The 13,406-nt window shown below is 38.0% G+C and overlaps 1 protein-coding gene across 2 annotated transcripts in view; it reads left to right on the forward strand.

Annotated features, from left to right (window-relative positions):
• Positions 1-4,048: 4,048 nt before the first annotated feature.
• The window catches only part of LOC117499866 (seizure protein 6-like), a 119,566-nt gene continuing 110,208 nt past the window's right edge, over positions 4,049-13,406 (forward strand). For both annotated transcript variants that reach the window (XM_034152531.1, XM_034152522.1), the window contains exon 1: positions 4,049-4,338. In XM_034152531.1, coding sequence (XP_034008422.1) covers positions 4,251-4,338 — 88 coding nt within the window. In that variant the 5' untranslated portion in view covers positions 4,049-4,250. The remainder of the gene's footprint in view (positions 4,339-13,406) is intronic.

Consider the following 13,406-nt stretch of genomic DNA (forward strand, 5'->3'; position numbering starts at 1 on the left):
GGCAGAGACTCATTGATAGCATTTGGCACACAATCCTTGCTTTGATGAAGCACTTAGCCAAGCCAGTCAATCTGAATATCACAGACAGCTCTGAGTCAGTGGGAGTGTGTTTGTTAGCCGAACAGGCCGCGGAATAATCAGTCAGTCCTTAGCCATCTAATGAACAGTCATCGTAAGATGTTTTTTTTTACATAATCCTGCCATCTCAGATGACTTTAATGCGTGTAAAGGCTTGCAGTCGATGTGTGCCTCATTACCTTTGTACATTGGTCATTTCATTAACTGCTCTGCCCCCTTCCCATTAGCAGAATGAGAGCTCTGCTGAAACCATCTGGCTGCCAGCTAGACCTCAGGGCTGCTTTATAGCTCCGCCGAGCTTCACTAAAGGGAAAGTTACACTATTAGAGCCCTTTTCTGAGTCAGACCAGAAGGGAGAGATGCACAGAGTGTCCCACGCTTGGGGATGTAGGAGGGGAACAAAGAGATACATTTAGAAGGAAAGGGGAGATGTTGGTGCAGTGATAGAGGCGGACAAAGTGAGACAAAGTCAAATAGAACCCGGAAGAAAAGTCAACATGAAAGATAAAAAAGCAGAAGTGTTAAGGAGAGTGGGAAAGGACTCCTTGTGCAACAACGACAACAATGAATGAAATATCAAAGAAGCAGTTGAGTCTTAAGTGCCAGAGGTGTGACAGAGAGGTGGGAGGGTTCATCCTTCCTGACAATAACACATCACACTTATGGCTTACAGTGCGATGATGCATGTGCAGACCTCAGAGAACAGGTGTACATACAATCACCTTTTATTTTTAGCCCGAGTGGTCTTGTTTTGAAATAGCATCTGCTTACACACACTGTTTTAGTGTCGACTGACTGTGGGTCTCTTATAGCGCTTTTATTCCCCGCACCCAGCCCGCATCTCTATTCTCGCCTTCTAATTGCTTTTATTTTGATTCTGTTTTGCTCTTTCCTCGCACAACAGCCTGCCTGTGAATGCACGTCAACCTGATGTTTCTTCTTTTGTGCGGGTGACACAAAACCATCCTGAAAAATCACATGTTTTGTTGCTTGTTACTTCCTGTGAACCATTTCTGAAACTCACCCATTAGTGTTCCTGCGTCACTTACAGTATGTAGAAGTGTACAGAATGTACAGTAGCAATTATTTTACTGGCTGTATTGAACATGTTTTCATATAACAGGCTAATTTGACCTAGATAACTAAATATGACGTAATGATATGCATGGTAGATCCTATCTATAAATACTTTGGGCAGAGCATATTTCAACATACTTATCATACCATTTAATAATAAGAATTGCTTTTGACATATTAAGACTGAATACTGCTTTATATATGTATACATATTGGAGACATTTTATTTCATGTTGGGTCAGGAATATAGTGATCCTTTCACTTTATCCATTAAGTACACTTTTCCCCCCTACATTTGGACTTTATTGTCAATATTTTGACTTTATTCTAATTTTGTTTTTAACTCTATTGTCAATATGTATTCAAAATTCCTACAGTGGCCGACACGGAAAAAAGGCAAACACACAAGATCATGGTTCGTAACAACTATTTTGCTGTCTAAGAGAATTTATAATGACTTACCTTAGTCTGATTAACGAGAAGAACAATGATGTAATACTGTATTGATCTTTCACTTGCTCGGACTCTAAAGGGAGGTCAAAGGTCATCCACTCAGCATGCAGCTGGGATGAGTCAGGTGTCTTCCTCATGCTTCAGTTCAGTGGCTCTCTGCCAACACATGATACTAACTAGGTCTTTTCTCTTGGATTTCTTTCATTATATGTTATGTCCTTGTCACAGCTTTAGCTCTGGCTGCTACAGAGACCAAATACTGTATTTTCTCGATATTCTTTACCCGCAGAATCCAATTTAGGCTGCCCACTTTATTCATTAAAGTACCATTCTCCTGCAAGCTCTGGGCAGACACATCACTGGCAAATAGATACAGCCCTGAGACATAAACTGAACCCAGGAAAGGGTAAAAAAAGAAAGTGACCCAAGAGACTCAGAGCGTGGCATGATTATTTCCAGCACCTGAGGACCGTCTCATCTCAGGGTTCGTCATGCACAGCAGGGTCTGAGCCTAACTGGGAATGGGTCCAACAGCTACAAAAATTCTACTCAGCTGCTGTCCTGTACGGTGGCCCTGAAGTTCAAGTCAAAACAGCATTTCAGGAAACGCCACAGCATTTCACAAAACGCTACAGCATTTCACAAAACACTACAGCATTTCAGGAAACGCCACAGCATTTCACAAAACACTTCAGCATTTCAACTTATACGGAAAGGGTATTCCTTTAGAGAACACTTCTTGTTTGTGATTGGACAGAGCCAGCCAGAGAAGCACTGCTGTGATTGGTTGTTTTTGCTGCCTGTCAAGAAATGACGCTTCGTGATTGGTCAGCACCCGACAGCGCAACATGTCCCGAAACATCAGCTGTTAGCTGTTAGCACACAGAGCTCACAGCTCCTCATATCTGTTCAGAAACTGGACAAAAGTTAAACATGAACAAACCACAGACTGTCTGTGTCATGGCGAATACAGTCGCTGCTTTATTTCTGTCTGTATGACGCTGTTGTGAGTTTGGACGGAGCACCTACAGGTTAGTTTAGCCTGATCGATCAGATCTCCATTCAGAAAACACGCATTTTAAAAGGTTTTTTGCCTGCCGTCTTGTCTGCACACTTGTCAAAGCATTAATTAATGGTTTTTACTAACCGGTATCAGTATGTAGTTACTTCGGCATCATTTTGAAACGTGTATTACAATTAAATCACGGTAAAATATGTTCATTTTGTTGTAGTTGGTATCTACCAAAGTATTTGCATGGATATAAGCCCCGCCCCCTCTCCAGCGCGTCTTGTTTGAATGACAGGAGTAAACACAGCTGACAGCCGCGGTGAAAACTGAAACAATCACGAAGCGTCATTTCTTGACTGGCAGCAAAAACAACCAATCACAGCAGTGCTTCTCTGGCTGGCTCTGTCCAATCACAAACAAGAAGTGTTCTCCCTAAAGGAATACCCTTTCCGTATAAGTTGAAATGCTGTGGTGGTTTCTGAAATGCTGTTGTGTTTTCTAAAATGCTGTAGTGTTTTCTGAAATGCTGTAGTGTTTTCTGAAATGCTGTAGTGTTTTCTGAAATGCTGTAGCGTTTTCTAAAATGCTGTGGTGTTTCCTGAAATGCTGTTTTGACTTGCACTTCAGGGCCACCGTAGTCCTGACTCATGAGGGCTAAACACATCAGAATGGTGAATGCTAAATGTATAAGAAATGAAAAGCAATGCAAGTTAATGAGGGAGGAGGTAGAGGACATTTTAACTGTGTTTATACAATTTTTTCAAACAGAATCTTCAATTAAAGTCTTATTTCTTTTAAGGATTTTAAATAATTATTCTCGAACACTGAGTGTGCCATCTTCATGTGTTCAACCAGAATTATTTTACAATAAACTATATCAAAAAGTAGTTATAACGATAAGTTAAAGACAACTATGCTATACAATGATCAAATCTAAATAAAATAGAATAAGCTTATGCATATAGAACACAAGAAGGTAAAGTAAAATATGCAATACAATATATAATGATAAATAACAGATAACACAATAATATAAAAAAAAACTGAATAATACATTTGATTACAAAAATAAATATTATTCAAAAATATTATGAAAGAAGAATTGCACAGTTAAAGAGGGTTTTCTGTGGAAGTCTATTGAGGTTCTTGGGGAGGAGTTAAGAGTCAGTTGTTGTGACAACTATGTTGATGGAAAAATTGAATACATATGCTTGGTATAAAAATATTAAATGTGTTAAAAATATTTAAAAGATGACTGTTTTTAGAAAACAACCCAAACAATGTGGAGGGAATCAAAGGTAATCCACAGAGCTCAGGATTAGGACTGGAGGCTGTTCCCTGAGCGGACGCTAGGAGCTGTCCGCGGTGCTGAAGCCTCTCCTCTCCATGTGCCTGCTCACACTCTCTGGAATCCGCTCACTGAGCGTCCAAATTAAAAAGGACCTCCGCATTTCACTTGATTATTCTCCGCTGTCTCCACTCCGGTTAGTGTAGAAGAAGTGCAACCCGCGCGGCTCTCTTTGTGTTTGGCGCATTTCTCGCTTGTTTTTTTTTAGAGCCCTGGAAGTATTCTTTCCCAACACAAGGACGTGTTCTGTAGCGAAGAGAAAGAGCGACCCCGACTTTAGTAGACATGTGCGCGAGACAAGGCTGTCAATTGAAGACCCTCTTCTGGGTTTTGGTTCTCGCTTCTGCTGCCGTGGTGAAAATACATGGACAAGGTAAGAACTTGTGTGTAGCCGTACTTTGTGGGGATTGTTCCTCCTGTCAAACTATACGAGGCGAAGCTGAGTGCACGGCAACGGTACCGGGTTCACTTCGCTATGTCAGATCTACAAGTGTGCATGGTACAGCACAGAATGAACTACTTGATCTTCGAGCTAAAATCGTAATCAAGCTAACAAAAATACTAGCAACATTGCTGGGTAAAAAGTTGCAGATACTCCCATTAATTATCTGCCCACATTCCAAACTGCTACTTTTTAATTCTAAGCGGCAATCCTCCAATCAGTCATGGCTATTTTACAATTTCCATTGGAGTTTTGCAGTCTTGTTGTTGATACATGAGCTTCAAGTTTTCAGAATTGTTTGCCTGATTACCTCTTTGTGTGTGTATACAATAGATACAATATACCATTTCTTAAACCCTGGAATATTGCCACAGACACAAGTTGGATATACTATAAATATTTAATCATTTTATTGTGTTACTGATCCTTCAATTATGTAAACATGTTGGATCCTTTGGTAATGTTTGGGTCAAATTGTCCCGGGGCATTATTGGTGTTTCAATAGTAGTACAGAAATAAAATGTATATGCTCAAATCCCTAACATTAATCATCTTTATCTTAATTCCGAACATAATACAACATATTTAAATAATGTTCTGCTACATCACATTAAACAGACTGCCACTTTCACTACAACATATCTTAAATATGTATTTAAAAGACCTTCAAGTAGCTTTAATATGAGTTGGTTACATAAGGGTTTACTGTCAATCACCACTAACACAACCCCTTGGAGATTGCTTTAACTGCACACAAACTTGGATCCAGATATAGCATTACATTAAATAGCCAAAATAAAACTTTATGAGACAAATGAAACACTCTGAACCTATATGACACACCAACGCTGGAGTAAGCAGTCAGGAAGACTTGTCTTGTTTTGGGCACGGAGGTCTGTGTGACAGCCGGTGCTCAGTAATAAGACTCTAATCCTCAGGAATTGCTGAAGATTATTGACCAAGCTGTTTGACACAGTTGAGTGGTTGTGGGAAGCGGGCTACGGATTCATGCTCAGCAGCCTTGTCCTAATTATTCCTCTATTGTGCACCCGCTTCTCTTCATCATTCGAACTATGCATTGTGTTGGTCAACCTGTGTTTCCGCTTGTCTGCACAGTTTTACTATAACCCCCCCTCCCTTTCAGTGAGGATCTATATATTGCTTTGTAAGGCAGTTGGACATAGACTGCCTCTAAACATGCAGATACATTCTGTGCAGTGTGCAGAAAGGAAATATAACGGATGAAAACTATTGAAATAAAGATACACAATATGGATTTAATACAGCTGATAAATACCTGCTTCTCATGGAAGATAACATAACAGTATATTTTACATTTCTGTTATATTAAAAGAACCTGTCGTTTTTGCTTACTGGATGGGAGGAAAGGTTAAGGTCTAGTAAGTAAAGATGGATGATTTCAATTATTCCATAACGCTGAACTTGACATCACTTTTGTTAACATAACAAAGCTCTGTCTCTTCCAATGTTCATACATTTTTCATCAAAAACACTTCACCATACTTTGGCTTTCATAGAGCATTTTGCTTTATTATTTTAATGAAATGCTTTAAAACTATCTGTCAAAACAGACATCTCTAGTTCAATGTATGACATACTGTCATTATAAATGCTTTTATAGAACCGAAAGCCTATTAACACAAAGATATGAAAAGGGTCAGGAGGACAGCGTTGGTACTTAAAGTGTATGTCTGTGGGGTAGGTTCTTATATTCTCTACCTCTCATAGAATTAAAAGCCAATCAGAAGTTTTGCATTATAATTTGAAATACATAAAATGCAGTCAATTCAGACATGTCAGTATATTAGACATAGGCCATATAATTAGACATATTATGACCTCCTCAATATTTATTTAGTATAAACAAAGGTTTTAAGTGTTTTGACATTAGCTAATAACTAAATATTTTCTTTTTGGGATTATTGTATATTTCTGCATGTTCCTTGTATAATAACACTTTATTAACATTTAAAAAATAGGAATTATATACATTTTCAAATACCACCCATTATCTCAATATTATGCGATGTGCAGCCAGTGTAGCGTCTAAAGACTGAAATAATATTGATCTGCACTTTATTATCTGATCAGTATTACATTTTGAACAAGTAGTAAGAATAATAATTTATATTATCTGAAGCTTTTTCTATGAAGGACAGGGAATACACTTAACATCGTCAGTTAGTCCATGCATCACGTATTATTTGCAAACAGATACTATTTTTATTAAATAAAGTCAACTGAATTATTTCCTACATTGTCTTTTGATAAAACCTTTCATTCAAAGCTAGATATTTACTGTTAAGATTAACACATTTATAGAAGGACAAGTGCATACTAAAAGATGCAATGATTGTGAGAATGCATTCAAATAGCTTGGGCAGTTGTTTCAGTCATCGCATCTCAGTCAGTCCAAAACCAATTCTGGACCAGTGCCTGAAATAATCTTTTACACTGTCAACAAAACATCTGCTGATGCATATCTAGTGGACTGAAGTCGGTGCATCCCTTATAATATAGATTCTCAACTTATCAAGAGCAAATTGCAAATCCAGTTATTTGTCTTAGAGCCCCCCCCGAAGACGTTATATATTGCTAAACTGTTTGATTAAGTGCTCTAAGTGAACACAGACTGTGCAGCAGAGCTTATATGGTGTGTTCATTTTTGAGTGTTTTCAGAGTCACAATTGCACACATCCCAAGAACACACCTGCACCTCTCAAAACCCCAGGGAGAAGAAAAAAGCACAGCGCACTATTTTTAGAGCAAAAACACAATTTAACTGCTTTCATTAGTGAATTCTGTGCCGTTGCTTGGCCAGCAAATGTTCCCGTCTTAGCAAATTCTCCAAGGCTGGCCATTTCAATTTTTGATTCTCGTGGTTTTGATGTTTTGCCATTGTCAGAAGTTTTCATTCTGTTGACTAGACACGCACAGAAACCCTTTGGGGTTTTCTTTAGAGGAGGTCTTAATCCCTCATTTGTGGCACAGCCTGTTGTTGTGGACTCACTTCCCAGTCTGTTACCGAGCAGGGAATACAAACACCCATCCGTTTCATTGTCATGAGCACAGGAACTAGGGACATTTTGCAAAACTCTTGGAACTGTGATATTATTTTTCCATCTGTAGTCTGCAAAATAAAAGTCATTTCTAAAGACAGTGCCATTTTCAGTAAAAAATCAGCATCATATTTGTTGTTAGGGTCATTGAAATAACACAAGTCATATTTTTCAGATTCTATCCAAGGTGCATTGCTTCTTATACTCTGTATTTGCACGTCCAGTACATCAATGCATGTACTTTAATTTCTATTCTTTTGATTATATATAGTATGTGAAATGTACCTTTAATGAACTATTCAGGCATTGTTATGGTATTTTAAAAACAATATCCTGTGCAGTATCTTCACTGTATATCATGTAAACATCCAGACCGAAAACGTGACATGTGTTAATTGGCTTATTGTTGTATTTTAAGTACGTATAGGCGATATCATTGGTTACTAACTTTTCATTCCTTGTCAATGTCAGGAAAATATGCAAAACAAATAGTTTAAATACTTTTTACAGATCTTTATTAGCAAAGCCTGCCTGATTTCACAATCAGCTATTTCTTTCATATGATGAGCATCAAAGAGACAGCAAAACATTCAAATGACAAGAGCGTGCAAGAAGTAATTACCCCCTGATTAGAAAATGGAATCACAGGACTGTATCATAAAGTTCATGATGGATGATGTTGCTTTTCAAATCAATTGGTCAAGCCCTCTATGCCTTTAATTTGTTTTCCCATTAATGAGAAGGAGAATAATTATAATTCTGATCTTAACCTCTCAGTTATCCGTGTGCACCTTTAAAGAGGCCCTATCATGCTGATTTTCAGGTTTAGATTTGTATTCTGAGCTTCTACTGTGACATGCAGGGCCGGCTCTAGACAATTTGCAGCCCTAGGCGAGATTTTAGCTGGCGCCCCCAGTCAGAGAATCGTACAGTAGAAAAGATAAAGATCAATAGAGTATCCAAGGAATACACAATAAAGTAAAATGCTTCAATCTGGTGCACTTTGAGCAGAATTACTAGAGACCTGATCTAGGGGGTATAACTCTAAAACACCCATATGAAAAAGATCGGTTTACATTTTAATAATCAAATAAGTATACGAACATAACCAATAACCCATAGCCAATAACAAATAAATGTAACGTATTTTATTTTTGTTGTTCATTTATATCTTATTTTACCTAGTTAACATTTATTTATTTATGCATATTTTTTAATATCTCCAGTTTTAAAACGATATTTTTGGTTTACTGTCCTATAGTATACATTGGAATGATTTCAAACCTGTTTATCCCAATAATTATAAAGGAGTGCCTTTTTTTTGAAAATAAAGTATCTTACAAATACTTTACCTCTGTCTCCTGGGTCGTGCAATTGGGTCCTATACCTTGAGTTTCTGAGTTCGTAACATTACCTCACTGAGCTGTAGTTATCAGCCTCTCAGTCTGACTGGAGAGGACTCTCCCTCCACATTATTGTAGAAACATCTTCTTCTTATATCCGCAGCTAGCACCAGATTATAATAACAACAGTGCCGGTACCGGTGCGCCCTTCTCTCTCTCCCTCGCTCGCTCCCACGCTCACTCGCACTTTGGCTGTCCATCGTACAGGGCAAATGAAAAGTGTAACCGGGGTGAAAAGGGTGTTACATTTACTTAATTATGAATATTGTTACATCAAGGCCAAAAATTAGGATGAGCACCAACGGTCAAAAAAATGTGTTTCCCTCCCAGAGCTACCAGCGCAGCGCCTCCCCAGATCTGGCGCCCTAGGCGAACATCTATAACGCCAGTGCTACGGGCTGGCCCTGGTGACATGTCTCCATGCTTTAATGTTCAGAAAGCTCTTTATTTTTCTCATCCTGCCTGTGTTGCAGTACCTTTTTTCACCCTCCATCTGAAACCAGAGCCCAGTCTGCTCTGATTGGTTAGCTGGCCAGCTCTGTTGTGATTAGTCAACCGCTTAGAGATGTCCCACTCCTTAGCCTATCACGTCCAATGTGTTGGAGTGTTAGCCAATTAAAGGATGTGTTATATGAGTGTTACATAGTGATGTCACTATGTCGTGGAAGTAAACATACGACTTCAAAAGAGGCATTTCAGGCGGGGGGATTTTAGCCTTTGCAGACCATTGGCATCCACACAAAACTCAACCCACTCCAGCTCCTAAACCTGTGCCTTGTTTTTAACGAGGCATCTTTTCTTTGCCTATGTGCTCCAGCCTTTACGCATGTTATGTCAAAATGGAAAAGTGACTCAGTAGCTGTGCAGAGTTTGAATGATTTCCTAACATTTAAAAAAAAATGTTTTGGCATTCCAATTACATCAATATGTAAAAAGTCAAACAAATACATGCATTCTTTAATAGTAAATCTAATTAAATTAAAAAGAGCGCTCTCTCCATGAGAATTGAAATGAAGTCATCCTGATTTGTTTGGTGTGAATTGTTATGAACGGAGTTGCCAATGCACAGCAACCAGCAAGTGTTTAAGGTATATGATTACCAAATTGCAACAAGTCACACTTAGCGCGATAATGCTACAGGCCTTTAATTAACTCAATGTGATTCTCTGAGCGACATAGTGACAGAACTCGTTAGGAACATTTACTTGGACAGACAACCTGAAGGCAACAGCTTGAACTTGTCAGAAAATGTATCAATCAAATGTACACTCAAATAATGTTATCATACTGTAACTGCTTTTACTTTAGAGCACTGGGTCAAATGAAACTGGTAAAGCAACATACATCTTTCCAGTTCCTACACAAAAGCATTGTCTTAAGATAATGTGTTGTTGCGCTTGTTTCCAATTCATTCTCGAAGTAACTCAATAATAATTGAATTTTGCATTCAAATGAATACGTATGATAAAATCCTGACAGATAATTAAAAGCTAATCACGCATCCGTTCAGTGTGGAGAGTTTTTGTTGGCCTCGGTGCGGCTCTGGGAAGTTTTGCACAATTGAATGACATTCAGCGGAGCTTATTATCTTTACGCTAACACATTATCTCCGCCTGTTAGCAATGATCTGCAGTGATAGGGGAGCAGGAGAAAGGAATGCTTTATGTATCCTAAAGCTCATTAAAAAGAGTTGTGATCTCCTCGTGGTGACAGGGCGCTCCTTGACACGCCACTGTTGGCTTCGGGAAGTTGTATTGTGAATCCTGTAACACTTAGATTTACAACATCTGACAAATGTTTTTCATTATTATGACATATTGCCAGTTGGATTGTTAAAAAACAACTATTTTACAATTCTTTTCTGAAACTCTATGATGCTGCTGTGGTATTGATATGAGGTTATTATTAGAAGAGGTGCATATTCAATCTAATAGTAAAGCTGTGTGTTATTTCACCTGCTGCCACAGTGATAATGTTCATGTTTTCGAAAAAGCATTTTGTGTGTGCTCATTTAACTAAATAGTACTTACTCTTAACACTTTCTTTTGGTGACTATAATGCAGTCTAATAATACTTGAGTGTGTATAGTGAGTTATCATCATATGTATCACATTTCTTCATTATTTCTGGTCACATGCTGACATTAATAATTTAATTTGCATGATCATAAGGCATAAACTGCTTATATTTGACTGAAAGCAAACCATTTATAATGACTTATAACCAGTTTGTAATGTATTACATATGCTTATACAACATACATTTCAGGTTGTTCTTAAAAACACCTAATGACCAATGCATTAAAACAGTGATTATAATGCATTATAAATAGATTATAATATGTTACAACTTTGGGAATTATAACATACAATGATCCTTGCTAAAAAAAAAGCGAGTTATATAATACTTGGCCTTATAAGTCATTATAAAATGCTTTATAATGTGTTATAAGTGTTGTTGTGAAGCATTATGGCCATACGAGCGCTAAGCAACACATATGTATGTTTATAATGAATTATAGACAGAAGTGTCATATAAAAAAGAGTTACCAATCTTCCTGTTTGTCTTGCTTAAAACACTAGTACGCTTTCTGTTTCCCAGCATTGGAAATATTGCACATGGAATTGTGCCAGGACCATGGAACCAAGACATCATAATCTGGGCTAGATTGTTGCGTTGTGTGAAGCGCTAGACACATCTGAACATCCTATAGTTCCAGGGGTGGTTACAGAAATCATTCAACACCTGTTTGTTGGATTGCCAGTGATTAACTTCATCAAGGGCTATTGAGCATCTGTGTGCTGTCATAATTAGTTTAACTTTCCCAAGGCCTGTCAATGGTAAATGAGAGTCATTATGCCAAAATGCCCCTCTTCAAGGCTTGGCGCCTGCCTGCCTCAGCCCTCTCTGTGCCTGCCTCGCTCTCTTTCACTGCCTCCTAGGTGGAGCTCACAGCTTGGCTGAATGCAACTCATTTTCAACTCTTCATGTGCAAATGCCTCTCTCGTTCTGTGGGGAAATGTTCTATGCATCCTAATTTGAGTCATGCCTCATATATTTTCTTTTTTCAACAGTGCAGAGCTTTATTTGTCAAAGGAAAATGAGTTATTTTTGCAAGGATCTTTTTGGATTTTGTCGCTGTTTTTCTTGGAGCGGTTCTCCATCAGCTGGTTTTACCCTATACACATAGAGCCTGGTGTTCTTACTATTCAGGCTGTGCTTCAGCTTGATCTACAGCTCAGTATTCAAATTCAAATGTGCAGAACATAAAGTGGACACATGGTTTAATTTTCTCCTCACTGTGGTAAAAATGCAGCATCAGCTTTAACAATTAGGGCAACCAGCTACGTGGTATGAATAAAGAAATATATATATTTTTTTACCAGCTTCTTCCTCCTCGCTGTTTAATGAAACATTTTGCATTTCATCATAGGGAAGAATCAGACATGAGTCAGGTTGGCATTCATTTGCCCTCAAAGTAGTTGAATATATTACTGCCCTTGTTCTGGTGTAACTAACTAATTAGTGAAACTTATTTTTTCCTCCAGCATAGAGAAAATGTAAATAGGCTTTTTCATTTTTCACCTCCACAAAGCCCTTTTTAGCATTATGTATATTTATGCATATATGCATAAATATACATAATGCTAAAAAGGGCATTATTGATTTGCAAAAGCAGCAGGATTTAGAAGAAAAAAATCTTCATATTCAGAAATCTTCATATTCAGAGTTCAAAGACTCAATAACCAGTGGCGTTTTTATATGTACAAAAGTGGTGGGGCACAAAAAACGTAGATGTCTATATATAAGCTTCTGCAGTGACGTGCAGTGAGGTTCATGGCTGGTGAGGCACTGGCACTGACTCTTCAGGTTTACAAATATTATATTTTGACCTAAACCAAAATATAATATTATTTTCAAAAGCTTTATTTGTCTGATGCTTCGATTAATTTTAAACAGACACTTCAACAAAAGGATACCCAAAAAATGTAATTTTATCATTTAAATATTGAATTGTTCTCTCTTAGTAAGATCCCATTTTCAATCAAATTGCGGTCTTACCTTGACTTGAAGATGAAGTCCATTTGCCTATCCTTCTGGACAAAAATGTCTATAACTTTTTTGTAAAAGTCCTCCTTATGTTCTTGTAGTTTCAAAAGTCTATCATAAATCTAATCCATAGATTTATGATAAAAAAATTATAAAAGTAGGGTAGACATGTGGATGTTATCCGGCTGATCAAAACGTGCATTTATCTAACAGGTACGTTTCCCACAGATCTTATTTCCAGCTATTTTCTAAAATCCTCTGGAGAAATCTCATTGCTTTTTTGTCGAGGGAAGCCATGCGCAGCTTACTTCCTGGTTTTAGGACGCGTCACTGCAGCTCTCTCGTCTCCTCTTCACACACCACACTTTTCGCGGCACACGTACTTACAGCCAATCAGCTCTGAATGATTTGAGATGACGTATGGTGGGGATGGCAGCTCAGTGCCCCTATGGTCATTATTTTTTTG

Source organism: Trematomus bernacchii, unplaced genomic scaffold (genome assembly GCF_902827165.1).
Source record: "Trematomus bernacchii unplaced genomic scaffold, fTreBer1.1, whole genome shotgun sequence".
In the NCBI taxonomy this organism is placed as follows: domain Eukaryota; kingdom Metazoa; phylum Chordata; class Actinopteri; order Perciformes; family Nototheniidae; genus Trematomus; species Trematomus bernacchii.